Source organism: Podarcis liolepis (genome assembly GCF_965112155.1).
Source record: "Podarcis liolepis genome assembly, chromosome: 13".
Taxonomy (NCBI): domain Eukaryota; kingdom Metazoa; phylum Chordata; class Lepidosauria; order Squamata; family Lacertidae; genus Podarcis; species Podarcis liolepis.
This window is the reverse complement of record NC_139573.1, coordinates 3,188,193-3,215,955: the sequence shown is the minus strand read 5'-3', so window position 1 is coordinate 3,215,955 and position 27,763 is coordinate 3,188,193. Positions and strand designations below refer to the sequence as shown.

General features: G+C 50.7%; 1 protein-coding gene across 2 annotated transcripts in view; it reads right to left on the bottom strand.

The window, feature by feature from the left end:
• The window catches only part of NLGN2 (neuroligin 2), a 67,652-nt gene that overhangs the window by 19,132 nt on the left and 20,757 nt on the right, over window positions 1–27,763 (bottom strand). The window contains exons 2-4 of one of the 2 annotated variants that reach the window (XM_083472589.1): window positions 24,195–24,987; window positions 12,782–12,838; window positions 1,722–1,871 (exon numbers count right to left, since the gene is read on the bottom strand). In XM_083472589.1, the coding sequence (XP_083328715.1) occupies window positions 1,722–1,871; window positions 12,782–12,838; window positions 24,195–24,660 (673 nt within the window). In that variant the 5' untranslated portion in view covers window positions 24,661–24,987. The remainder of the gene's footprint in view (window positions 1–1,721; window positions 1,872–12,781; window positions 12,839–24,194; window positions 24,988–27,763) is intronic. The other variant, XM_083472590.1, reaches the window with a different exon arrangement.

Sequence of the window (27,763 nt, the reverse complement as noted above, 5' to 3'; positions counted from 1 at the left end):
TCCCCAGCCAAACCCGGGCTCAGGGCGGCTAACAACAATAAAATAGTACAACATTCTAAAATCATTTCATTATAAAATTAATTCAACTCAGATTGATGGCAACCATTAGGCTAAAGATTGCCAAAGGAGGGAGTCAGGCTGTGCCTTGGCCAAAGGCCTGGTGGAACAGCTCTGTCTTGCAGGCCCTATGGAAAGATGTCAAGTCCCACAGGGCCCTAGTCTCTTGTGGCAGAGCGTTCCACCTGATCGGGGCCACAGCCGAAAAGGCCCTGGCTCTGGTTGAGGCCAGCCTAAACTCTCTGTGGCCTGGGACCTCCAAGATGTTTTTGTTTGAAGTTCCTCTGTGGGACATGCCAGGAGAGGCAGTCCCGTAGGTACCCCAAAGGTCTGATTCGGCAGCTTCCTATGTTCCTAACGGCTCTCCTGTGCACATAACGCTCACCCGAACGTACAGGTGGAATCACGGAATTGCCAAGTTGGAAAGGACCCCGAGCGCCATCCATTCCAACCCCCTGCAATTCAGGAATCCTTAGCCGAACATGGGATTCGAACCCACAACCCTGGGATCAAGATTCTACCAACTGAGCTGTCACAGCTATTTTAAGTCCAGGGCAAAGGTGCATCACGGCTTGGATATCCATGAGGGTCAGTTTGGAGCAGAAAGAAATATGTTTCAACAAAACACCTTGCTTTACTTTTTGGTATATGGGCAGGGAACAGATTGGCTGCACAGAAAACCGTGTACAAAACTGTTCCGAGATCAGAACAGGAGGCCAGATTTTCCTCTCACCGCGCACGACTTCCAGAACGCAACATCGGTTTTCATTTCTCCGATTTTTCAAAATACGTCCGTTGCAGGAGAGGCAGAAACCAAGACTTCCCACCACCTCTGAGCCCGGCCTGTGGTGCCTGGTGTATTTATTTCATTTGATTTCAGTTAAAGATTATACACTGCTTGGTTGTTAAAAGCAACAAGCTCAAACCAGTTTACAAAAGAAGAAGAAGAGAGAAAACGACAAAATTACCAGCACGGAAATTGCCCACAACAACACTTTAAAACTTTAGAAAAGTTCTAACATGACAATAGACTGAAATTTGCATCGCACTATACACGAGTTGTCGGCTGCAATTTGTTTTTAACTATCCGGCCGATTCTTAGAAAGCGCTGCATTTTTAGGCGTCCGTTCCTGCCCTCCCCGCCAAACCAGTCTCGATCCCAATTGAGGCAAAACGAACGCTTTGAGCCGGTGGCACGCACGCAACGCGAGAACGGCAGAGGAAAACGAAACCAGGTTTTATGCGGAGGTTTTATTGCTCCCTTCTCACACTTATGTACCATATTTTTCGCTCTAAAAGACGCACCAGACCACAAGACGCACCTAGTTTTTGGAGGAGGAAAACAAGAAAAAAAATATTCTGAATCCCAGAAGCCAGAACAGCAAGAGGGATCGCTGCGCAGTGAAAGCAGCAACCCCTCTGCTGTTCTGGCTTCTGGGATAGCTGCGCAGCCTGCATTCGCTCCATAAGACGCACACACATTTCCCCTTACTTTTTAGGAGGGAAAAATTGAGTCTTATAGAGCAAAAAACATGGTATGTTAGGGGAAACGAGAGAGGAAGAGAAAGAGAAAGAGAAAGAGAAAGAGAAAGAGAAAGAGAAAGAGAAAGAAGTCAAGATTTTGGGCTCCGTTCCCCCGGCCCACCCCAGCGAAGCCCCCCTACCCAGCACGCCGAGCCGGTAATTCATGGTGACGACTATGACGTTCCCGTAAGCGGCCAGGACGCTGCCGTCGAACATGTTCCCGGTCCCCTCCATATAGGATCCGCCGTGGATAAACAGCATCACCGGTTTCTTGCCGCTGTCCCGGATATCTGCAGGGCGAGAAGGGAGAGATGGGTGCCGTGAGGCTGGGACCGTTCCCTCCGCGACGGCCTCTCGCTGTTCCTCTTTGGGAGGAAGGCCGGAGAGGTTCTCCCCTAGCGCGCGGCAGACACGCCAGCTCCTCTCTGCGTGCCGCTGTTCCACGAATGGCGGGGGGTTGGGATGGATGACCTTTGGGAGACCCCCTTCCGACTCTGCGGTTCTGAGAGTCCATGAATACGCAGCAGGAATCGGTAGCTGAGGAGGGCTGGGAGGTGAGTCGGATGGTAACAGGGGAGAACGGGCAGCGTGAGTTCTCGAAACCAGGCGCTCACGGGGCCCCTGAAATTGTTGGGCCTTTGGGAGTCAAGTTGCGTGAAGGGTTAAGGGAGACCCCTATTCCCCTCACACAGCTACAGTCCTCCATCCCTTGAAAATAGGGGTGGATGTGTTAAGTCACTCTGGGAACTGTAGCTCAGAGAGGGGGTCACCTCACGATGCCCACCACCCTTAACCGAACTGCAACTCCCAGGATTCCTTGGGGGAAGCCAGTTTTGACACTCCATGTCCCTTCCCAGGGAACTCTGGGAATTGCAGTCTCACAAGGGGGAAAACAGAGGGGTTTTCCTCTCGACCCTCAGCAAACTACAGCTCCCAGAATTCTCTGGGAAGCCATGGCGCTTTAAAGACAGGGTGCAAATGCGGCCTTGGCTGGGATCCCCAGCGGATCAGTAGGGTTACGAGGCGCTATTGCAACGAGATCCAGAATCCCGGCGGGACCCCAGACCCAAATCCCACAAACCGATGACCAGGGAACTGGTGGGGCAGGTGTGTTTGGGGTCCGCAGGTGAGCTGGGTCCCAGGCCAGAGATGAATGAAAGGACGATGGTTGAAGCTTAGCCAATGGAGGGGGTCTCATTTTTGGATTTTTGTGGAGTTTTATGTCCCTGTTTCCGTCCCCCGCGACACCTCAGCCCGTCTTTGGCCCCTGGGATAAGGTCAAAGGGCTTGCGGGGCTGTGACCCGCTGTGCCCCCAAACCATGCCTCCCTGGGGGGGGGGGAAGAGATGCGGAAAAAGGGCAGCCCCTCTCCTCAAGCCCCGGCCTGCGTTTCTAGGTCACATCCCATTTCCATGGCAACCTGGAGCCTAATTAATTCGCTGCAAGGGGAGAGCGTTAATTAGACGCACCAAGGTCTTAATTAGCGGTTTCCACTCGGCCCCTCCCCCCCGCCCGCCTTTCCTGAGGGGAACAGATGGGGAAGAGGGTGGGGCCAAAGGAAAGGGAATCGTGACTCAGAGCATCCCCTCCAAAAAAACCACCACCACCCCACACACGTGTGTTTGACTTTGGGCAAACTGGTCCCCCTGGCATTAGGTTGGGTGTTCATCAGTATGCGGATGATACCCAGCTCTGCCTCTTTCAAATCAGAACCAGTGAAGGCGGTGAAGGTCCTGTGTGAGTGCCTGGAGGCGGTTGGAGGATGGATGGCGGCTAATGGATTGAGGTTGAATCCTGACAAGACAGAAGGACTGTTCTGGGGGGACAGGAGGTGGGTGGGTGTGGAGGACTCCCTGGTCCTGAATGGGGCAACTGTGCCCCTGAAGGTGCGCAGCCTGGGAGTCATTCCATTCCATGGAGGCACAGGTCAATTCTGTGTCCAGGGCAGCTGTCTGCCAGCTCCATCTGGTACGCAGGATGAGACCCTCCCTGCCCGCAGACTGTCCGGCCAGAGTGGTGCATGCTCTGGTTATCTCCCGCTTGGACTACTGCCATGCGCTCTATGTGGGGCTATATTTGAAAGTGACCCGGAAACTACAACTAATCCAGAATGCAGCAGCCAGACTGGTGACTGGGAGCGGCCGCTGAGACCATATAACACCGGTCTTGAAAGACCTACACTGGCTCCCAGTACGTTTCCGATCACAATTCAAAGTGTTGGTGCTGACCTTTAAAGCCCTAAACGGCGTCAGAGGCCCAGTAGACCTGAAGGAGTATCTCCACCCCCATCGTTCTACCCAGACATTGAGGTCCAGCACCGAGGGCCTTCTGGCGGTTCCCTCCCTGCAAGAAGTGAGGTTACAGGAACCAGGCAGAGGGCCTTCTCGGTGGTGGCGCCCTCCCTGTGGAACGCCCTCCCACCAGATGTCAAAGAGAAAAACAACTACCAGACTTTTAGAAGACATCTGAAGGCAGCCCTGTTTAGGGAAGCTTTTAATATTTGAGGCATTATGGTATTTTAATATTTTGTTGGAAGCCGTCCAGAGTGGCTGGGGAAGCCCAGCCAGATGGGCGGGGTATATATAATAAATTATTATTATTATAAAATTATTATTAATCCAGCACTCTAACCGCTACACCGCACTGCTGTTGGGACTCCAGCTCCCACCCGCTCTAGTCAATGTTTAGAAATGCCAGGATCAGGCCGACGGCACATCCTGTTCTCACAGTGGCCAACCTGTGGGAAAGCCAGCATTCAGGATTCGAACACAAGACCCGCAATTGCTTTCTGCGGTTTCCGGCAGCTGGAATCCAGGAGCGTCGCTGCCGCTGACCGTGGAGGTCAGCGCACAGCCATCCTGGCCAGGAGCCGCGGATATTCCTCTCTTTCTCCTCCACGGATTTCTCCGATCCTGATTTGAAGGTGTATTCCATTTGTGGGACAATTCGTCTGGTGGCAGGGAGTTCCACTGGTTAATTACAGCACAGGACACTTAATCTCAAGGTTGTGGGTTCGAGACCCATGTTGGGCCAAAGATCCCTGCAATTCCCATGCAACTTGATGGTTATTTGTTGCGTGAAGATTGGCAGGTCCGTGAAAACCACTGGGTGGCCTTTGAGTCGTTTCGATACAGTAAACCATCCTTTCCCCTTCCAGATATTTTGGACCGGAACTCCCATCAACCCCAGCCAGCAGGCGCCGCCGACGGGCGCTGATGTTTGAAGGTTCTGGAGGGCACCCGGTTGAGGATTGCTGCGGTGAGCCCTCGCCCTGCTCTGGGTGTTTCGAGGAGAAATTCTGCGTGGTCCAGCTGTTTGCCAGATGTTTCGCAGGAGGGGAGGGGGCTGCAAAGTGGGGAGATGAATATGTTGCCGACCTTCTTTTTGCTTGGCGTACAGATTGCCGGTGGCAACCCGCAAACCAGAGCTGCGAAAGGGTCCAGAAAAGGCCAGCCCAAATGATCGAGGGAACGGGGAGCGGTTGTGGCGTTTGGGAATTTCTGGTTTCAGAGAAAAAGCCAAAATCTATGAAATTAGGCCTTGCATAGAGACCGAGAAAGAGTTTGCCTCCCTCTCTGGCAACACTGGAACTCGTGAACGTTGGAAGATTAAAAAAAGACCTTTTTCATGCTTCGTTCAGCGTTGTTAAACTATGGAACTCCCTGCCACAGGAAGACAACCTAGATGGCTTTCAAAGAGGACTGGACCAATTCACGGAAGAGGAGACGGCTTTGGACAGCCGGGCACCTTCATTCGACATCTTTAGGGGCCAGCCGAAAACGTTCCTCTCCAAGCCGGCTTGTGTCTTTTTAATATTCCATAGATTTTTAAATGTGGGAGAGAGGGGCTATTGCTTTAACTATTTATTTGTGCTTTTATGCTGTATTTCAATCTTGTGAACCACCCTGACATCTTCGGATGAAGGGCATTAAATAATAATAATAATAATAATAATAATAATAATAATAATAATTGCAATGGCTATATTCTACCACCAGTAGGAAACAGCAGGTGGAACGAGGCTCAGATCCTGTGTTCGAGTCCTGCTTGTAAGCTTCCCATCTGGCTCGCCACTGTGAGAAGTCTTCCCCAACAGATATGCTATTTTATATATATATATATCGGGATGCAAATTTAATAACTTTGGAACTCCCTGCAACTTGATGTCAGGCTCCACACTTTTTGGGGTGCCTGCTTTGAACATTTTAGTTTAGGCAAGGCTGTTTAAGACACGTAGGCTGTTGACACGTGTTTTAATCTGTGTTTTTTTAGCTTATTGTTGATGTTGAATTATCTTTCGTCCATTATTCCTAAATGTTTTTTTAAAAAGCTGCTTTTACCCATCCTCTTATCACTTTATCCTTTCTGTAAGCCGCTCTGAGACCTTTTCCTTCTCCTCAACATCGAGCGGTAGGCGCGTTTTGCCAAACGAAACGAACAATAGGTAAATAAACGGGGGGTCAGGCTAGATGACCCCGGCGCCCCCTTCTAACTCTACAATTCTATAATCTCCCTCCAAGGCATTTAAACAGCCCTCCGCTCTGAATTTGGACCCGTTCCACGCTGAATCCTCTGCTGTATCCTCTTGCGCTTTGTGGCGTTGTTTTAAACGAACGCCGTGTCAGCTGCCCTAAAAGGAAAAAAATAAATAGCCCAGGGATATTTGATTTTGAAGACCTTTTTCCTCAGGTGGAATATGGCTCCAGATCTCTGGCCCCACCTTCGCTCTGGCCCCACCTGAAGCAGCAAACGCCATTCGCTTCAGACATGTAAAGGTAAAGGGACCCCTGACCATTAGGTCCAGTCGTGACCGACTCTGGGGTTGCGGCGCTCATCTCGCTTTACTGGCCGAGGGAGCCGGGGTACAGCTTCTGGGTCATGTGGTCAGCATGACTAAGCCCCTTCTGGCGAACCAGAGCAGCGCACGGAAATGCCGTTTACCTTCCCGCCGGAGTGGTACCTATTTATCTACTTGCACTGGTGTGCTTTCGGACTCCTAGGCTGGCAGGAGCAGGGACCGAGCAACGGGAGCTCACCCCGTCGAACCGCCGACCTTCTGATCGGCAAGTCCCAGGCTCGGTGGTTTAAGCCACAGCGCCACCCGCGTCCCATTCATGTCCCAAACCCGCGTTCAGACATGTGCTGGGTACGAAATATGGTCCCAGGCGCCGCCAAAATCTTTGAACTAGAAGCCTCATTTTTAGTTGGAATTGCTTTGGGGGCAGAGTCTAGCTTGTAATTGCTTTTAGATGCAATTGTTTTTAGAACGTTTCCACCTGTTCTGCAAGGCTTTTGCATTTTGCTTTTCAATTGCATCGCTGTTTGTAGCCCCGGGACCCTCCGGGAGGAACGGCAGGCTATAAATTCAAGAAATAAAAAGGATAAAGAAAGAAAGATGTATTATTATTTTTATTATTATGTGCCCAGGTTTTCCTTGACCCAGGAGACCGTGCAACAGCCTTCGTTTTTTCTGATTTCCTAATTTCATTTGCTTTTATGCCGCTGTTTTACTGGTTTTAAGTTACATTTTTCGTTTCAGTTCTTGGTTTTAACCTACACCTCTGAAACGTTGTTGCTGTTTTAAATAATAAGCAATTTGGAGCCCTTTCCTTTATAAAGGAAACATATGCAGAAATGGATACTTGAAATAAACACCTGTCCTGTACTGCCAGAATATGGCTGCATTGGTACGGGAGGAAGGAAGAAAGAAAAACTCTGCACGTGCTCAGGAACACACGCAGGAAGTGTTCAGAAGGGTGCGCCTTGTCTTCAGACCAGGATTTTCTAAATTTGTACTCTTCGGCTGAACAACGCAGGTCACAATCTTAGCTCACTAACTGGACTAGCTCACAAAACAGCCGTAGTTCCAGCATTGCATGGGGTTAGACTGGATGACCCCTGGTGTCCCCACTCTTTAATTCTATGACTAATTCAATAATAATAATAATAATAATAATAATAATAATAATAATAATAATAATTTATTTATATCCCGCCCTCCCGAAGCCAGGCTCAGGGTGGCGAAGAACAATAAAATAGTACAACATTCTAAAATCATTTCATTATAAAATTAATTCAAATCAAATTGATGGCAACCATTGGGCTGGAGTTCTGTGAAGATTGCCAAAGGAGGGAGTCAGGCTGTGCCTTGGCCAAAGGCTTGGTGGAACAGCTCTGTCTTGCAGGCCCTGCGGAAAGATGTCAAGTCCCGCAGGGCCCTGGTCTCTTGTGGCAGAGCGTTCCACCAGATCGGGGCCACAGCCGAAAAGGCCCTGTCTCTGGTTGAGGCCAGCCTAACCTCTCTGTGGCCCTCCAAGATGTTATTATTTGCAGACCGCAAGGGTCCTCCATGGGACATACCCGGAGAGGCGGTCCCATAGGTATGAGGGTCCTAGCTGTATAGGGCTTTAAAGGTTAAAACCAGCACCTTGAACCTGATCCTGTACTCGACCGGGAGCCAGTGAAGCAGGTAAAGCATTGGATGAATGTGATCTCGTAGCGAGGAAACCGTAAGGAGTCTTGCCGCGGCATTCTGCACCCGCTGGAGTTTCTGGGTCAGTCTCAAGGGCAGCCCCACGTAGAGAGAGTTACAGTAATCTAGTCTGGAGGTGATGGTTGCATGGATCACAGTGGCGAGGTCAGGGCGAGAGAGGTAAGGAGCCAACTGCTTAGCTTGGCGGAGATGGAAAAATGCCGCCTTTGTTGTAGCTGCAATCTGCGCCTCCATGGAAAGGGAGGTGTCGAAGATGACACCCAAACTCTTAACGGACGGTGCTGGCACTAATTGCGCCCCCGCAAGAGATGGGATTCTTTCCTCCCCCTCTGCTTTCCAGAGGAGGAAATTCTCTTTTTCCCTATTTTGGAGAGGAGGCCACAGGATGGGACAAGAAAGGGGTTCTAAAGTATATGGTGAACCCCAAATTCTTTCCCTGCTTTAACTCCACCAAACTCTATTTAGTTGAATGGTAAAATCCTGAGCAGGCACTGTTTCATGGTTTCCCCATGCAGGGAGTCTTTTTCAGATAACCGGTGTCTTCTCTTCCCTGCTCTGCCAGATTTCTACTTGCAGGGAGGTGTTTTTTTAAGATACCCCCCCCCCCCAATCTAGTAGAAGATTGTAAAAAATGTGGCCCTTCTCTTTCAGCCTAAAGCAGTGCAGCCCATTCTACACCCCGGGTAAACCCTTGTTGATCTATTTGTGTGGCAGCACCTAGCCTCTGGAACTCCCTGCCTATTGCCACCAGGCAGGTGCCTTCGCTGGGCTCTTTTCGGGGCCAGCTAAAAAAAATATTTTTGTTCAGACAAGCCTGCACAGATGTGTAGAACGTACATTTTAATCTGTTTTTACTTTATTGCTAGTTTTTGTTTGTTTTAAAGAGGTTTTTTTTTTTACTGTTCTTCCTTGCAAATTTATTGTTTTCTTCTCCTTGTAAACTTGTTTTTTTTTAGGATTTATTTGTTTTTTTACAAGCAAGCAGTGTGTAAATTTTAAATAAGTAAAATGAAACTGTTCCACCGCCTCATTCTGCCACCATCAGTAAGTGTGGCAGTGGGTGCGAAACAAGGCGTTTCTTTTTATGCTTTGTCTTCTTTCCTCCGCTTCCATTTGCCTAGTTTTTATGACAATAAAAACCACACGCAAAGGCTTCGGCGTTCACGAGCCTCAGGTTCTGAGAGATCGGAAGTGTCAATTTCCGCTCTTAAACTAACCACAGTCCCCCAACCCCATTACATCCAAACTGCGGTTTCCTGGAAACACCGTGGTTTGTTAAAACTGAACCACAACCAAATTGTGGGTTTGACATACTGGCTTGTTCTGAAACCACAGTTCCGGAGATCTGGACGAAATGGGAAACTGAGGTCAGTTTAAAGGTTGTAGAAAGTTTTGGGATGTTTTTTCATGGAGAGGAAAGACGATTAAGAGGCAACATGATAGAAATCAAGTACGCATGGCCCAAGGAAAATTATTTCCTCCCTCTCTCGTGGCAGTAGGGCATATAATAATAATAATAATAATAATAATAATAATAATAATAATAGTAATAATAATTTATTACTCTGGGACAGCTTCCAACAAGAGATTAAAAGTACATTAAATGAAGCTGAACATTGGAAGTTTCAGGACAGATAAAAGATAGCCTTTCTTCCTGAAGCGCTGTTAACCTGTGGAACTCTCTGCCACAGGGTGGCCAGCAACTTAGATGGCTTTAAAAGAGGACTGGGCAAATTATCGGAGGACTAAGGGTATCCAGTAGCTCATCTACGAGCAAAAACGGTCTGCGTAGCCTTGAAAAGAGGCTGGAACCACAACCGGTGTGCAAATTTTGCTAACAGCAGAGGATTTCCCACCGTTTCGGCTCGTTTTTCTTTTCCTACACGGGATTAAAATACCCGGGGGAGAGTTGCAGTTTGGACTCTTGTTGGTACGAAATAACCCTCTGCGTACACCAGGACCCACGAGTCCAATTTCTCCGCTCCATCTAATAAACCCAAAATATTCCAGTCTACCAAGTTCCTGCTCCCTCTGCGTAATAATTTGCTGCAAGACCCTTTAAAAAACAACACAAACCCCCAAACCCTTTACTGCATTTTCTTTCCTCAAATTAGAACTCTCAGCAGCGCCGTTCCAGTCCTGGCGAAATAAAGGGTTGTGGTTGCAAAAAAAGAAAAGGGGGAGAGAGGGAAGATATTTGCAGATGGATTTTCAGCGAGACGTTCCCCTTTCTCCTCCGAAAATTTCACGAAAATTCACTGCTGGGCCAAAACGCTGAGAGATATAATTCCGCAGGGTCACCCGAAACACAAACGTCTGATAGTTTGGGGGCAAAAGGTGATGAAAAACAGTAAGGCCACTGCTGAGCGGGGCAAAAAAGGAAAATACCGTATTTTTTCCTCTATAAGACTCAGTTTTCCCCTCCTAAAAGGTAAGGGGAAATGTGTGTGCGTCTTATGGAGCGAATGCAGGCTGCGCAGCTATCCCAGAAGCCAGAACAGCAAGAGGGACTGCTGCTTTCACTGCGCAGCGATCCCTCTTGCTGTTCTGGCTTCTGAGATTCAGAATATTTTTTTCCTTGTTTTCCTTCTCCAAAAGCTAGGTGCATCTTGTGGTCTGGTGCGTCTTATAGAGCAAAAAATACGGTAATTCTTAACTTGTTTGGTCTTTAAATGGGCGCATCATTGCACCCTAAATCGGTGAAATTATCGCATAAAAGTATTTATCGGTTAGCTTTGGGGGGTCGGACCCCTTTGCTCAAGGGTGCTAGAGCACTTTGCATGCAGACAGTTGTGGGTTCAAACCCCGACAGTGTCTCCGTTTTAAAAGGAAACAGCCAAGGACCCAGAGAGATGCTGCCAGCCAGAACGGGTAACACTGGGTTAGATGGGGAAAATGGCACAAGGCATTGTTTTTTTTCTGCGTTTCTCCCAAATACGCAACATTTCTTACGAGAAGCTGTGGCCGTATCCTGTTAACCAAACAGTCAAAGCACCTACAATTCTTTCACTCTCTAGTTCCTTTCTTGCCATCCCTGAACTACAATTCCCATGCCGCCCGGGTGCAAAGCGGCGGAGGGGAGCCAGGTCTCGTTGGACTCCAACTCCCATCCTCCCTTGGCCATTGGGCCACGCTGGCTGGGGCTGATGGGAGTTGTAGTACATCGACATCCGGCTGACGAAAGCCGTTCTCGGCTGCTGACCAAGAAAACAAGGGAGGAGAGCAACTTTTTCTGTTTGGGAGTGACAATAAATGTTCCCCCTTTCACAACTGGGGACTTTGAAGGGGTGGTGATGGCTTGTTTAAGGGACACCCTGGTTGGGGGGAAAATAACCCAAATATATATATTTTTAAGTTCGAAAAGGCAAGAAAACAATGGGAACCAGAGAACACCAGAATCCCGTCCCATGAAGCCCGTTCCTCTCTCACAATGAATTAAAAGTTACCAAGTTCAGAAACTGGGAGGGAAATAACCCCCCGTGGACTTTTCTTCACCAAAAATAAAGCCACTTTATTGTGGAATTTGTGAGTGAGGAGGACTATGGGAAACAGGCCAAAGCTTGGTTTGGTTTGATGGTGTAATAATAACATTTAAGGTCTTCTATATATAATAAACGTTCACCAACCAAACACGTACATAGATCAGCACAGGAAGACCGACCTGAAACCATTTTGACTCCCAAACTGACCAAATGTTTCTCTGCAAGGAGGGAGGAGATGGGGGGGGGGAAACCTTCCTTGTTACAGGAATTGGGAAATCACCATCTCAAAGGAATGGCCAGACTACCAGGAAAGGCAATCAGATAAGGCATTATCAGATAACCTGCCAGACAGGAGGTAAACAATGCGCTCAGATTTCTGCTGTAGACCGCCTTTTCTGTGATGTAGGTATGATGTTTCTGGGGGTGGTCTTGGACTCCAGGGCAGGCAATTTAAAATGTCTATATAAGGGCGGGCACACCTGGGTTCTGGGTTCTCCTCCTTTCCTGCGTGTAAGGGGAGCACCCTGTTGCAACAGCTTTAATAAAGATCAGGCTTACTAGCCGCTTTGCTTCTCAATATTCTCTGGTTGGCCTCTGTTATTTTCTCCTACCAATAGGGAACCCACTTAGGGACTCTATACGGGCTCTTGGATACCCCATAAGGGAAGAAGGGCACATTTTGTTTACAACAGAGGGGACACCAACCACCTCCCCACACCCCACACCCACCCACAAATACAAGCACACACCCAAATCCCAAATGAAATTCTTCCCTTTGCAATAAAAAGTCTTCTAAATCTCAGTAAATCATCTGGCCCTAGCTGGATTGTTTAGCACGGGGTGATACTGTTATTGTTTGTTTCCCTTCCAAAAAAAAGGAGGAGAAAAAAAAGAGAGGAAAAGGTAAAGAAAGAAGGAAGCGAAAATTGTGATGATTTTGGAAAACAAGAAAGGGGGGGGGGTGCGCTTTCCCAAAAAAAGGAAAAAAGAGGGGAGGGGGAGGGTTGCTTTTTTTCCAAAAGTTTATATATCATTTGTTCTGGTTTCTTTTCTTTTCTTTTTTAATCAATATATATATATATTTAAAAAGAAGAAGAAGTAAAAAACCAAAAAACCAAAACCAAAAATAAAAAAGGAAAATATTTTGTTTCTGTTTCTGTTTTGTTTTGTTTTGTTTTGTTTTGTTTTAAAAAAGCAAGATTTGTGAAACATGCAGGAAAAATACCTTCGTCTGGAGAGGGATTGTTAGTTGACACCTCCTCACGCTTTTTCGTGAGCGGACCTAAGAGCAAGAAAAAAGAAGAAAAAAGAAAAATGGGACAAGGGGGTAAAAAGAGAGAGAAAGATCAAGAAAAAAAAGAGATCGGTTTTTGCGTTTCGTTTCTCGTCTGCTTCAGCAAAAAGGGAAAAAAGCAATATTTCTTTTCTTTCTTTTAGCAAAATACAAACAATTTTCGTTTTTTAAAGGTTTTGTTTTTTCTCCTGGGTTTGTGTGTGTGTGATGTTGCTGGGATAGTTTTATTTTTCCTTTCCCCCCCACCGAAAAAAGCATATATATATATATATATATATATATTAAATTTATATATATGACACAGAATTATAGAGAAACCGGATGCTGTGAAATTAAAGGTTGGTTAGAGACGAACCGGGTTGGGAGGGGTGGGGTGGGTGGTGGGTTAGATCCTGAAATGGATAACAGAACCATATGGACTACCTGGGAGGGAGGGATTCTTTGCTTGCGGTTTCTGCATCGGAGAATGAGGATTGGACTAGATGACATTTGGGGCTCCCTTTCCAAATTTCATTACCATTTAACCCCCCTGGGACAGCGGCCAGGGAGAGGGCAGACAAACTCACTTACTTAAGGGCCACACCAAATTCCTCTATTCGCAACTCGCCGGATCTTTAAATCGGAAACGGGCCTCTTAAGAAATCTGTGTGCCTGCAAAAACTGTCCTGCTTTGCTATCGCCGGTGCTTTTTTCCTAAAGAGAATGTTTGGGGGTACTCTCGTTTTGACTTGAGAAAAATCACCGTTTTGTAGTTCAAATTGAGGGAAAGAAATACAGCAAATGGACAAAAGTACAGGGGACGCTCGGGTCGCGAATGTGATCCGTGTGGGATGCACGTTCGCAACACGCAGTTGCACATCTGCGCACGCACAGGTTGCGATTCGGTGCTTCTGCGCACGTGCAAAGCACAATTTAGCGCTTCTGCGCATGTGCAAAGCACGATTTAGCGCTTCTGTGCATGTGCAAAGTGCAATTTAATGCTTCTGCGCATGCTCGGCTGCCGAAACCCAGAAGTAACCCATTCCAGTACTTCTGGGTTTCGGCGGTCCGCAACCTGAAGCGTCTGTGACCCGAAGTATGACTGTACAAAGATTCACAAAATGTGGGCTTTGCATACCTCCAGAAAAAAAGCACTGGTTATTATATTGCGCATTTTTATTTTGCAAACTGCCTTTGTGATTCTCAAATGCTGTCGTACATTGGATCTCAGACGCCTCGGCTCCAGAACAAATTGGCTCCCGAACAAACCTTGAAACCTGGAAGTGAGCGTTCCGGTTTCTGAACGTCCTTTCGGAAGCCAAACGTCTGACGGGGCTTCCGATTGGCTGCAGGAGCTGCTTCCTGCAGCCAATCGGAAACTGCGCTTTGGTTCCTGGACATTTCGGAACCCGAACGGACTCCCGGTATGACTGTGTAGAAATTTAATGAACGGATACATCTCGTGTAACCGCTTAGAAATGCTAAAAAATGCTAAGCGCTTTTAAATAAAATGAAATAAATATGCTTTTATGAGGCTTTTTCTCCCAAGGGTGCTGATTCCAAAGTCAGGATCGAGTCCCTAACCCGCTTCCTGGGTCCTTGCTGTTGTTGTTTTTGGTTCTTACGGCCTTTAACTGGTGTGTGACATCATTTCCCAGTGACGCAGAGGGTCAGTTCGCCTGGCTGCTAACCGGAAGGTTGGCGGTTCGGGCCCAGCCACGGGCGGCTGTGGGCAGGAATCCCGCATTTCAGGGAGTTGGTCTAGATGGCACCTCGGGGTCCCCTTTCCATCTGGACAATTCTACAAGAAAGCAGGCGTTCCACAGGTGGTGTCTCCTCCCCAGGCAAAACTGTGCGCATTAGCTGCACCCGTTGGACTCCTGCCTGCGTCCCAAGCATCCTTCCGGAAGACGCGGGAGGAAGGAACTGGGAGGCAAAGAGGACGAGGATGACGACTAGAGAGGGAAGCAATGGAAAGCAAAGCGAACCGGGAGCTCTTTTTAATTTGGTGTCCTAGAGAAAAGGTTCGTCTCTCTCTTGGCGAAGCCAAGAGCCCAGCGGGACGCGGGAAGGAGGCGTCGAGACGGGATCCGCCACTTCTGGCAGGCAGATGGGAGAGGGGGCGTGTGTGGCTGCCGCAAAGCCGCAGGACGCTGGAAGGGACCCGTACGGTCATCCATCTCAACCCCCTGCGGCTGGAGGAGGAGGTGTCGACAGACGGGAAGACAGCGCCGCCTGAAGAGCGCAGAGCTGGAGGAGGAAGGGGGCAAAGGGCCCCACAGATCCTGTCCCTACCAGGAGAAGGGGGTCGGACTCTTAAGCCCGCGGAAGAGAGGGCAGAGGCGTTTGCCTGCATCCCCTAGGAGGAGACATGGAAGGCCAGGGTTTTCCAGCTCCTGAGCAATGCAAGCAGGCCTCCACCTCTCTTTCAAATCAGAACCAGTGACGGCGGTGAAGGTCCTGTGTGAGTGCCTGGAGGCGGTTGGAGGATGGATGTGGCGGCTAACAGATTGAGGTTGAATCCTGACAAGACAGAAGTACTGTTTTTGTGGGACAGGGGGCGGGCAGGTGTGGGGGACTCCCTGGTCCTGAATGGGGCAACTGTGCCCCTGAAGGACCAGGTGCGCAGCCTGGGAGTCATTCTGGACTCACCGCTGTCCATGGAGGCGCAGGTCAGTTCTGTGTCCAGGGCAGCTGTCTACCAGCTCCATCTGGGACGCAGGATGAGACCTTCCCTGCCAGCGGACTGTCTGGCAGAGTGGTGCATGCTCTGGTTATCTCCCGCTTGGACTACTGCAATGCGCTCTATGTGGGGCTACCTTTGAAAGTGACCCGGAAACTGCAACTAATCCAGAATGCGGCAGCTAGACTGGTGACTGGGGGCGGCCGCCGAGATCATATAACACTGGTCTTGAAAGACCTACATTGGCTCCCAGGACGTTTCCGAGCACAATTCAAAGTGTTGGTTCTGAACTTGAAAGCCCTAAACGGCCTTGGCCCAGTATACCTGAAGGAGCGTCTCCACCCCCATCGTTAAGCCCGGACGCTGAGGTCCAGCTCCGAGGGCCTTCTGGCGGTTCCCTCACTGTGAGAAGCCAAGTTATAGGGGACCAGGCAGAGGGCCTTCTTGGTGGTGGCACCCGCCCTGTGGAACGCCCTCCCACCAGATGTCAAAGAGATAAACAACTACCTGACATTTGGAAGACATCTGAAGGCAGCCCTGTTCAGGGAAGTTTTAAATGTGTGACATTTTAGTGTATTTTTGGTCTCTTGGAAGCCGCTCAGAGTGGCTGGGGAAACCCAGCCAGATGGGCGGGGCACAAATAATAAATTATCATCATCATCATCATCATCATCATCTCTGGAACTCCCCGCTACAGGAATTCCCAAGACGAGTTTGCCGGAAAGGCGGCTGAGTTTCTGAGGAGGGGGACTTGCAACCGAAGGGAAATCCTACGCCGAGAGAACAGAGGGGGAGTTTTGGGGGACGGGGGAAGGAAAGGCGAAAGGCTTGGCACCATGCCCGGCTCAGTTCGGCTGGGGCAACTTCGGAGCGTCTCCCTTTCCTGCGTGCTCCCTGATGTGATGGCAGAACTGGGCATTTGCAGATTAAGACAGAAGGATTTTTCACGGGCTGGCGACTCGCCCTGGGGCATCCTCCTCCTCTGCTATATAAAGAGAGCAGCGAAAGGGAGGGCAGAGCGGGAAAGCGAAAAACAGGGAGAGAAGGAGGGAGGGAGGGGGCTAACCACAAGTGCCCCTTCACCCTCCTGACCTGAGCTACTCTCTCGGGACAAGCCCACGGATCCTGCCTCTCTGCCCTGACATTGCCCCTCTCTTCCTCCGCCCGCCCGCAATTCAAAGCGCGGCCTTCTCTCTTGACTCTCTTGGGAATTCCTGTGGCAGGCAGTTCCGGAGGTTAACGGCCGTTCGTGCAGAGAACAACAACGGAAAGGGAAGGAGGAGGCTGCTGGTGTTTGGGCCGACCCAAAGGTGGGTGAAGGGGACGCGGGTGGCGCTGTGGGTTAAACCACAGAGCCTAGGATTTGCCGATCGGAAGGTCAGCGGTTCGAATCCCCGCAACGGGGTGAGCGCCCATTGCTCGGTCCCTGTTCCTGCCAACCTAGCAGTTCAAAAGAAGCAGATAAATAGGTACCGCTGCGGCGGGAAGGCAAACGGTGTTTCCGTGCGCTGCTCTGGTTCGCCAGAAGCGGCTTAGTCCTGCTGGCCTCATGACCCGGAAGCTGTACGCCGGCTCCCTCGGCCAGTAAAGCGAGATGAGTGCCGCAACCCCAGAGTCGGCCACGACTGGACCGAACGGTCAGGGGTCCCTTTACCCTTTACCTAAAGGTAGGTGAACCCTGCCGCCCTGCGCTACTTATCAAAGGACCTGATCCAATGGAATTTAGCTGTGGTTGCGCAGGGTTGGAGTAGATGATCCTTGGGGTCTCTTCCAGGTTCTGTGATTCTATATGAATGCATGCGGCTTCCCACCGGATCAGACCCACCTCTGCCATGCTCCCGTTGCTTTTAACTATCCTGCTTCCTGGGAGTTATAGTTTGGGGCGAGCCGTATTATCTTGTCCTCGCCAGCCGACATTTTCCAGAGTGCACTGGGACGGACACATATATTAAATCGCCCTGGGCCTATAGCAGCCTTTGCCAACCTGGTGCCCTCCAGATGCTGGGGGAAATTTTATCTGCCGTCAAGTCCATCCAACATGGCAGCGGTCAGGGATAATGGGAGTTGTAGTTTGATGCCTGGAGGGAACGAAAGGTTGGGGGAGACTGCTGCGGAGGTGTCCCTGAGGTTAAATTTTGCCATAAATGTTGGGTGCGTGGGTGAAGATCATTTTCCACTATTGGGGAGGGGTGGAATTGGCCCTCAAAATTGAATTTCAATATCCATACAGACAAACTTTATCTGCAATCCTGTATTCTTATCCATAAGCTGCCTTGAGCCCCATCCTGGGGAAAAGGTAGGGTTTAAATTTAAAAATATATATTTTAAAGAAAATTTGTCCAGAGGGGTTACTCTGAGGAGGTCCAGGCTTCCATACTCATTTCCTACAGCTGCCTGCAATAATAATAATAATAATAATAATAATAATAATAATAATAATAATAATAATAATAATTTCTACGCTGCCCACCTGGCTGGGTTTCCTCAGCCACTCTGGGCAGCTTCCAACAAAATATTAAAAATACAATAAAACATCAGGCATTAAAAGCTTCCCTAAACAGGGGGCGGGACTTCCCTATCAAACAGGAACATCAAAAGATCCAGGCTGCAGGATCCGGCCAACAGCCACCTAGGCTGCATTCATGCCGCATGTTAAAAGCGCTGTGATACCGCTTTAAACAGCCATGGCTTCCCCCAAAGGATTCTGGGAGCTGTAGTTTGCTAAGGCTGCTGAAAGTTGTGAGGAGACCCCCCGCTATTCCCTTCAGAGAACTGCAATTCCCAGAATTCCCTGGGAAGAGGGATTGGCTGTTAACAGCAGGGTCTCCTCACCACGCTCAGCAAACTACAGCTCCCAGAATCCCTTGCCAGAGAACTCTGGGGTTTTTTCCTCCTTGCCTTCAGCACCCTCAACCCAACTACAGTTCCCAGGATTCCTTGGGGGGGAAGCCATGACTTTAAAGCGCTCAACGAACGACATGAGCGTGGCCCTCCTAGGCCAGTGTTTCCCAAACGTGGGTCTCCAGCTGTTTTTGGACTACAACTCCCATCGACCGCAGCTAACAAGACCAGCGGTCAGGGATGATGGGAATTGTAGTCCCGGAGACCCACGTTTGGGAAACCACACAGTGGGGCAGATTCAGTCCAGGGGCTTCCAGTTGCTGTCTCCTCTTTAAATGAAGATTATCCCAGATCGGGCCTGGCATTAAATCCGCCTGTAACCTGCTCACATTGGCCAGGAAAAAAACCAACCAACGCTAAGCTGGGACCTCTTTCTCCTTTTTCTGTGGGTCTCTCTTACCCCCACTCCAGACCCTCCAAGAGACCCTATTTTCCAGGGTTATCCCCAGCTGTGAAACCTTTCGGACCGAGATGGCTGTGTTTTCTATTCCGGAACCTCTAAGTATCTCTATTTTCCAGGTCGCCCCTGATTTACAGAAGCCGTCCCAGTTTTTTTATTTGATCCCGGAATCTCCCGCTTTTCCTTAAAGGTAAAGGTAAAGGGACCCCTGACCATTATGTCCTGTCGTGGCCGACTCTGGGGTTACGGTGCTCATCTCGCTTTACTGGCCGAGGGAGCCGGCATACAGCTTCCGGGTCATGTGGCCAGCATGACTAAGCCGCTTCTAGCCAACCAGAGCAGCGCAAGGAAACGCCGTTTACCTTCCCGCCGGAGCGGGACCTATTTAGCTACTTGCACTTTGAAGTACTTTAAAACTGCTAGGTTGGCAGGAGCAGGGACCGAGTAATGGGAGCTCACCCTGTCGCGGGGATTCAAACCGCCAACCTTCTGATCGGCAAGTCCTAGGCTCTGTGGTTTAACCCACAGCGCCACCCGCTTTTCCTTAGAACGTCCCTATTTCCATCGGAGAAATGTCGGAGGGTGTGGAGTTATCCGACCCCTGAGCCGTCCAAAAGCAATCCTGTACAGTGGTACCTCGGGTTAAGTACTTAATTCGTTCTGGAGGTCCGTTCTTAACCTGAAACTGTTCTTAACCTGAAGCACCACTTTAGCTAATGGGGCCTCCTGCTGCTGCTGCGCCACCGGAGCATGATTTCTGTTCTCATCCTGAAGTTATTAACCCGGGTTCTTAACCTGAGGTACTATTTCTGGGTTAGCAGAGTCTGTAACCTGAAGCGTATGTAACCTGAAGCGTATGTAACCCGAGGTACCACTGTACAGTGGTACCTCTGGATGCGAACAGGATCCGTTCCAGAGCCCCGTTTGCATCCAGAAGTGAACGCAACCTGCATTCGCCACTTCCATGCATGCGTGTGACGTCATTTTGGCTGTCTGTGCATGCGGCGAAATCTGGAAGTGCCGCACTCCATTACTTCCGGGTCGCCGCAGCACGCAACCCAAAAATACTTATCCCGAAGCTACTTCCACCCGAGGTATGACTGTACAGTGGTACCTCAGGTTACATACGCTTCAGGTTACAGACTCCACTAACCCAGAAATAGTACCTCGGGTTAAGAACTTTGCTTCAGGATGAGAACAGAAATCGTGCTCCGGCGGCGCGGCAGCAGCGGGAGGCCCCATTAGCTAAAGTGGTGCTTCAGGTTAAGAACAGTTTCAGGTTAAGAACGGACCTCCGGAACGAATTAAGCTCTTAACCCGAGGGAGCATTGTATAGGGAAGGGTTGTTTTTTAAAAATGCTTTTATTATGTTTTTATATCTGTTGGAAGCTGCGACCCAGAAAGACGCACGGGGCATAAACAGCGAAATTATGGCGATGGAACGGGACATCCCTATTTCCACCGGGGAGCTATTGCATCCCCGCTGCCTTGGCCTCATCCAGGTGAGGACAGGTGAGGGCATCCTTGCAGAGGCTGGACCAGAGACCCTTTGCCGCTCAGGTGAGGGAGATTTGGGGGGGAGAGAGAGAGCAGCAGGCAGGGTTCCCAAATGGGACCTGACATTTCTCTGCGGCGCCGCAGGCAGCAGCTGGGGAAAAGCGTGTCACACGGAGGGGAGAAAGAGAGAGAGAAGATGTGGGGCACGAGGTGGGGGGCGAGGGGCAGAATTTGGGGTTGGGGGGTGTAGGAACAGCAGCTGCCTCTGCCAGGAGCGGGTGCCCCACACGGGGGGGGGGGGGAGAGACGCTCCGATGCCTTGTGTGTGTTTTTTTCCGCCTAGTGCTTTGGGATTTGCTCCCCCCCTTCTTTAAATGCAACCCCCCCTTTCCCGGCCGTTGTCAAGGAAACTGGCTTAGCGATGCTGCAAAAAGAGAGAGGGACGGCTTGGTGGGAGATGGAAGGGGTGGCGTTTGGGGGGGGGAGAGAAGAGGCAGCTGGTTTCTCCTCCTTCTCGCCATCCTCTGCTTTTTGCAGAGAGTTCTCCCTCCCTCACCGCTCTCCGCCCCGGCCGGCAAAGCCCCCCGACCCTGAGGTTAGTGGGGTGGTTGTAGGGTGAGCGTCGCTCGGACAGGACCTGGTGGTGAAAAAAACATGGCCCCAAAGGGCAGCAGCAAAGGATTCTGGGAGCCAGAGCACCCTGGGTTTGGGGGGAGAGGAGCCCTTGTTCCTGCAGGGATGAAGCTCATCGCTAGACTTAGTGGCGGGACAGCTGTTTGGCATGTAGAAGGCTCCACCCTGGGGGAGCGTCTTCAGGTAGGCCTGGGATCCCCCCCTTCCAGTGCCTGAAAGCAGGGCTGCTGCCGGCCCGTGTAGGCTGCACTGAGCTAGGTAGACTGCAGAGGTCTGGCGTTAGGTATAACGTGTTTTCCTGTCTTCGTACATTTTGAGCTGCTCAGGGGGAGAGCTCCTTGGAGTGGAGAAGGCTCCGGGTACGATCTCTGGGTAGGTAAAGGGCCCGGCCGGGAGCCCTAGCAAGACGCTGCTGCCAGTCAGTGCAGGGAACGCTCTGCTAGATAGGCCACTTAGACTGGGATAGCTCTGTTGGTAGAATAATAATACAGTGGTGCCCCGCAAGACGAATGCCTCGCAAGACGGAAAACTCGCTAGACGAAAGGGTTTTCCGTTTTGGAGGCGCTTCGCAAAACGAATCTCCTATGGGCTTGCTTCGCAAGACGACAATGTCTTGCGAGTTCCTGCTGGGTTTTTTCCCTCCCCCCTTTTTTCTAAGCCGCTAAGCCGCTTATCAGCTGATCCGATCAGCAGATAAGCCGATAAAAGCCGCTAATAGCGCTAATCCGCTAATCCGTCAATGGGCTTGCTTCACAAGACGAAAAAACCGCTAGATGAAGAGAATCACAGAACGGATTCTTTTTGTCTTGCGAGGCACCACTGTAATAATAATAATAATAATAATAATAATAATAATAATAATAATAATAGATTTATTATTTGCACCATCTGGCAGGATTCTGTGATGCATCTGAGGTTCTTAAATAGGAACCTGCCAGGCATTCTTTAGGTAAAGGTAAAGGGACCCCTGACCGTTAGGTCCAGTCGTGGCCGATTCTGGGGTTGCGGTGCTCATCTCGCTTTATTGGCTGAGGGAGCTGGCGTCCAGCTTCCGGGTCATGTGGCCAGCATGACTAAGCTGCTTCTGGCCAACCAGAGCAGCGCACGGAAGCGCCATTTACCTTCCCGCCGGAGCAGTACCTATTTATCTGCTTGCACTTTAACGTGCTTTCAAACTGCTAGGTGGACAGGAGCAGGGACCGAGCAACGGGAGCTCACCCCATCATTGTGGGCATTCGAACCGCCGACCTTCTGATCGGCAGGTTCTAGGCTCTGTGGTTTAACCCTCAGCGCCACCCGCGTCCCTGCTATGATCTGGAGCAAAAAACCTCCGGTTCACAAGCTCCAGTCCAGCTTTCCCCAACCTAGCGCTGCCTCCCTGATAACTTTTGGACTACAGCTCCCATCAGCCTCTGTGGCTGTGATCCAAAAACTCTGGAAGCCGTCCATTTTGGGGAGAGCGAATCCTGCGCTTATTCGATCCTAGCTTGAAAAAAACAAAATTCAGGTGTGGATTTTCATTGCTCCCCAAAGGAGAACAGCTGCACGTTCAGGGTAAGCCTGAGGGTGCGAGATGCGTCAGGCATAAGAAGTTGTTGGAAACCATGGGAACTCTCGAACTCGGGACCTGCTTCTGAGTTTCCCGCAAGGCCGTCTGTTTGGCCACTGCAAGAAGACGATGCTGGCCTGGGTGACCCCTTGGCGTGGCCTTAGGGCTACTGGCACAGCTTGGTTGGTAGAGCACGAGGCGCTTGATGGCAGGGTTGTGGGTTCGAGTTCCGCGCTGGGCAAAAAAATCCTGCTTTGCAGGGGTTGGACTAGATGACCCTCAGGGTCCCCTCTAATGCTTCCATTCTAGGATTCTTATGTTCTGCTTGTAGGCTTCCTATGGGGGGCATCGATCTTGCCACTTTGAGAACAGCATGCATTTTGAAATTTATTATTATTATTAGACTTTTAAACATTTGTTTCTGGACACTTGGGCTCACTGGCATCCTCTTCGGGCTCTGGGAAGGGTCTCCTCGCGAGTCACGAGGATTTCCCCGCTTTCTCCCACCACTTCTGGGCTGGAATCGAATTGTTTATTTATTTTGCGGCGCCTGGCCTGTGCACACAGATGGGGAGTTGCCCGTAATTGCCACTGTTAACTTTTATAATAATAGCACACTGTACCTTTCCCATTTCCCCCCGCTTTTCGTTTTCCCTTCTACAATTTAATCAGTCAATCAATTCCCACCAGACTCACAGAACCAGAGGGTCAGAAGGGGCCCTAGCGGTCATCTAGTCCAACCCGCTGCAATCCAGGGATGTGCCGCCGACCCTGAAGGGGGGGAATCGAATCCGCAACCTTGGTGTCACCGGCACTACGCTCAAGTAAACCAGGCATAGGCAAACTCGGCCCTCCAGATGTTTTGGGACTACAACTCCCATGATCCCTAGCTAACAGGACCGGTGGTCAGGGATGATGGGAACTGTAGTCCCAAAACATCTGGAGGGCCAAGTTTGCCTAGGCTTGAACTAAAAAGGTAAAGGGACCCCTGACAGTTAAGTCCAGTCATGAATGACTCTGGGATTGCAGCGCTCATCTCGCTTTATTGGCCGAGGGAGCCCACGTTTGTCCACAGTTTTTCCAGGTCATGTGGCCGGCATGACTAAGCCGCTTCTGGCGAACCAGAGCAGCGCATGGAAACGCCGTTTACCTTCCCGCCGGAGCGGTACCTATTTATCTACTTGCACTTTGACGTGCTTTCGAACTGCTAGGTTGGCAGGAGCAGGGACTGAGCAACGGGAGCTCACCCCGTGGCGGGGATTCGAACCGCCAACCTTCTGATCGGCAAGCCCTGGGCTCTGTGGTTTAGACCATCCCGTACGCCTGAACTAAACTGTTCTTTAAAAAATTAGAATAATGAAAGATGCTGGCCTAGCTGCTCCGATCCTGCAGAGCTCTTCCGGTCGCACAGAGCACTCTGCACATGCCCGGAGGCGCTGCTCAAACTGTTTCTGGGAAGCTAGCGATTGGAGCGGTTTCCGGTTAGCAGCGCAGGGGAGGCGGACAGAGCTGAAGACGAGGATTTGATTCTAATGGTGATTCTTATTATTTCAAAGAAGGGGTTGCAGTGTTAAGCGGGGAGTGAGGTTCCCTGACCTACGGCGCTGGAGAGGGGTGTGGGGAGAGATGCGAGACAGCCGAGGGGAGGGTTTGGGGGTTCTCGCCCGTGTCCGCTCGCCCGCCCCCCCTTTTGCACCCTTACCGTCCTCCATGGGGACGTAGATGTTGAGGTACAGGCAGTCTTCGCTCTGGTTCTGGACGTAGCCCGCCACAATCTCCAGGTTTTCGGTGAACCAGACCGGGAGCATGATGCCCGGGAGCATGCCGTGGATGTTCTGGGGGCAGACGGGAGCGAAGGCGGTGGCGTTCCGCACCTCGGACCAGGACGCGGGCGCTTCGGGGGGCTGGAAGCGTCTCTCGCCCACGGGCGGCGTGGCGTAGGGGATGCCCAGGTATTGCACCACGGGTCCCAGGATTTCGTTGTTGAGGTCCTTCTTAATCCCCCTCAGCTTGCCGTAGTTGGTGGGCACCACCGGGTACTTGTCCTCCGGCTTCTGCCCCGAGAGGGGCAAGGATCGCAGCGCCAGGCCCAGGAGCCAGAAGAGGACGGCCGAGCCCGTGCGAAGATTCAGCACCCGCACGACGAGCCTCGAGGGCGGGAGGAACATGGCGGACGCGGCGGTGGGGTGGCGGGCGACGGATTCTGGGAGGGCGGGCCGGGGGAAGGGAGAGAAAGGAGCGTCCTCGCGCGAGGAGCGGGCGAGGAGGAGGGAAGAGGAAAGAGGCGCGGGAGGCGAGCCGGGCGTCCGCCGGAGCAGCAGCAGAAGAAGAGGAGGTGATAACCACCAGGAGAGCGGCCCGAGAGGAGAGGATTAGGAAGCCCGGAGGTCTTAGCGAGAATCGCAGGAGGGTTTTCCGGCAGAGGAAAGGCTTCTGTTGCGTTCCATCGTGGCCCGGGAGAGCGGGAAGCGTCCAGCCAGACTTGATAAACGCACCTAGAGGTCAAGAGATGGGGGGGGGGAGAAGAATCGAAGGGAGGGGTGAATAAGAGGCAGAAGGGGAGAAACAGAAAGGTAACAGGCAGGATGGGTGGAGAGAAAGAGAGAAAGAAAGGGGTTTTCAGAAAGAAGCCATCCTCCAATCAATCACCCCTCAAATAGTTTTCTTCACCTAAAATCGACACACCATTGATTTAAAGCATAGTTTCCCCCCTTTTTAAAAAAAGATTCTGGGAACTGTAGTTTTTTTGGGGGCGGGTGCTGGGAGTTATAGTTCCGGAAGGTGCGAACTACAGTTCCCAGGATTCTTGGAGGTGGGGGGATATGCTTTAAGTGTACAGACCACACAACTCCCATCCCCAAAACACCTTTACCTTCCCCAAAGTGTGCCTCCTCACCTCCAAAATCTCTTCTTTTTTCTTTTTTTCTTTTTGCTTGGGAACTGATCTGCATATTGATATTATGTTGATTATGCATGATTACATAACAATGCATTATGCACTTCACATTCCCTGCGAAGAGGGAGTTGAGGACAAAAAGGGAGATTGGGGATTTGTCGGGTTGGGGGGGGTAAGAAGAGGCACACCCTTGCTCACCCCAAACACCTCCGTTCCCTTAAGGGAAAACAGGTCCATCTGGAAAAAGTATCTCCTCTGCCTCCTTGCACAACTGTTCTATTAACCACACTTCCATTTTCCGCCTTCCGTTGGGAGTGATGGGCCACGAAACCAAATGCAACGTGAGAACGTAAGGATGAGGCTGGCAGCCTGTGTAGTCCGGCGTTCCTGTTCTCACAGCGGCCAACCAAATGCCCATTCTGGGAAACCCAGCAGGATTCGAACACAAGACCCGCTCAACTGGGATTCAGAGCTATTTACTGCCTCCAACCACGGAGGCGGGACACAGCAGGCAACACCAGCCCTCCACAAATAGGTCCAATCTTCTTTCAAAGCCACCCCAATTGGTGGTCTCCAGTGGCAGGGTGTTCCACCGTCTAACTACACGCTGAAGGACTTCCTATTATCCATCCCGAATAGCCTCGACTTCGATGGACGTCCGCTGGTTCCGGCGTTACGAGGGAGGACACCCAACAGATTCAAGGGACGAGAAAGGAGATTCCTACCAGGAAGAAGTTTTTGACGGCAGGAGCTGTTCGACAGCGGAACAGACTGCCACAAGAAGTGATGGACTCTCTCCTTGCTTGGAGATTTATAAGCAGAGGTCGGACGACCATCTGTCAGGGATGCTGAGATTCCTGAACAGGGGGACCCTTCTGATTCAAAGAATCATAGAATCGTAGGGACCCCATGAGTCATCTAGTCCAGCCCCTGGCAAGGAAGGAATCTCAGCTAAAATATCCAGGCCACATGGCCATCCAACCTCTGTTTAAAAACCTTCAAGGAAGGACAGACCACTTTGGTCACAGGTAATCATCATGGGCTTTCCTGGACATGCCCTCCTTTAATTCTGATTTCTCCCCAAACCAGGTGTACCTTTGCGCGACCACACGCAGGCAAGCAGCGATTGGGGGGGGGGCACAAACACGCCGTCCCTTGAACCTCCACCCTGTGCAGATTGGAGTGCGGATCATTTCCCACACCGAAACCGATCCCCGCGGGATTCTGCGCTGCGCTGGGAGAAGCGGCGTCCTCTCCCCCACCTCCCCTTTTCCAACCGTACCAATTCTCCCCGGTGGATTCTACCAGGTCTTTAATTAAATAAAACTGGAGTTTTTTGTTTATCATTCACAATGTGGCAATTAGAGGCAGGAACGTGTAATTAGTACCAAATTGCGTCTGGGAGAATCCAAAAGGCCCAGAGAGAAAGGGGGGGCGGTGCTGGGAGCGCATGCCAGAACCCGATGCCATCAGAACAGCCGACGGACAGACGCTTCGACGCAGGGGAAGTCGAGGCAGCTGCTGCGGCGCAGAACCTTGACGCCGGCCTTCTCCAGACTTGGTGCTGTTGCAGGAATTTATGTATAGGTTGGGGGGGTTGCCCCTCCAGCAGATATCATGCACATGCAGCCCACTACCAAAACCAGCACAATCGCTTTTGTGACTTTTGTGGTTTGTCCCCACAAAACACTTCATCACAGTTTCTTCCTATCTATTCAAAGGGCCTTTGCTGCACAATACCAAATGTAATAATTCACTGATCAATGTATCTATGTACTGGCTCACTGGGAAAACTTCAGAAATTCATATAGACCTGTGAGCTCAGCTCCTCAGCAGCCCCTCTGCCTGAGTGATAATCCCTGGCATCCTGATACCTGAGTGCCAGACAGGTGGCCATTCCAGAAAGAACAAACCCAGATGAAGACAAAAGGGTGTGATGAACTTGGCTGGGAAACAGGGAAATGTAAAGATCTCTTTTGTGACACTTGATGGGTGTTTGGTGGAGGGCAAGGGGAACCATGGGGTAGGGTCCGGGATGCTCAGATTCTTGCCACCAGACCTCCCCTTTAATGATGTAACCATGATGTAGTTTGGGGGGGGTGTAACATGGGGATTAGCAGCTAATAAAAGTTTGGGGGCTCTTTTGTTCGGGGCTTCCATCTTGTTCCACCTGGTGGCAGGTGGGAGTCCTGTCGTGAGTCTTCAATAAAGACCAAGCCTACTGGCTGCTGTTTTGCTCTGGGATTCCTGGCTGGGGTCCTTGCTTTTAGTCCAAGGGAGCCCTCGGATTTCTCCGTTAACAGTTCCCTGCAGGTGGCCTGGACTACAACTCCCATGAGCCCCTGGGAGGCTGATGAGAGCACAGCGGGTGTGCG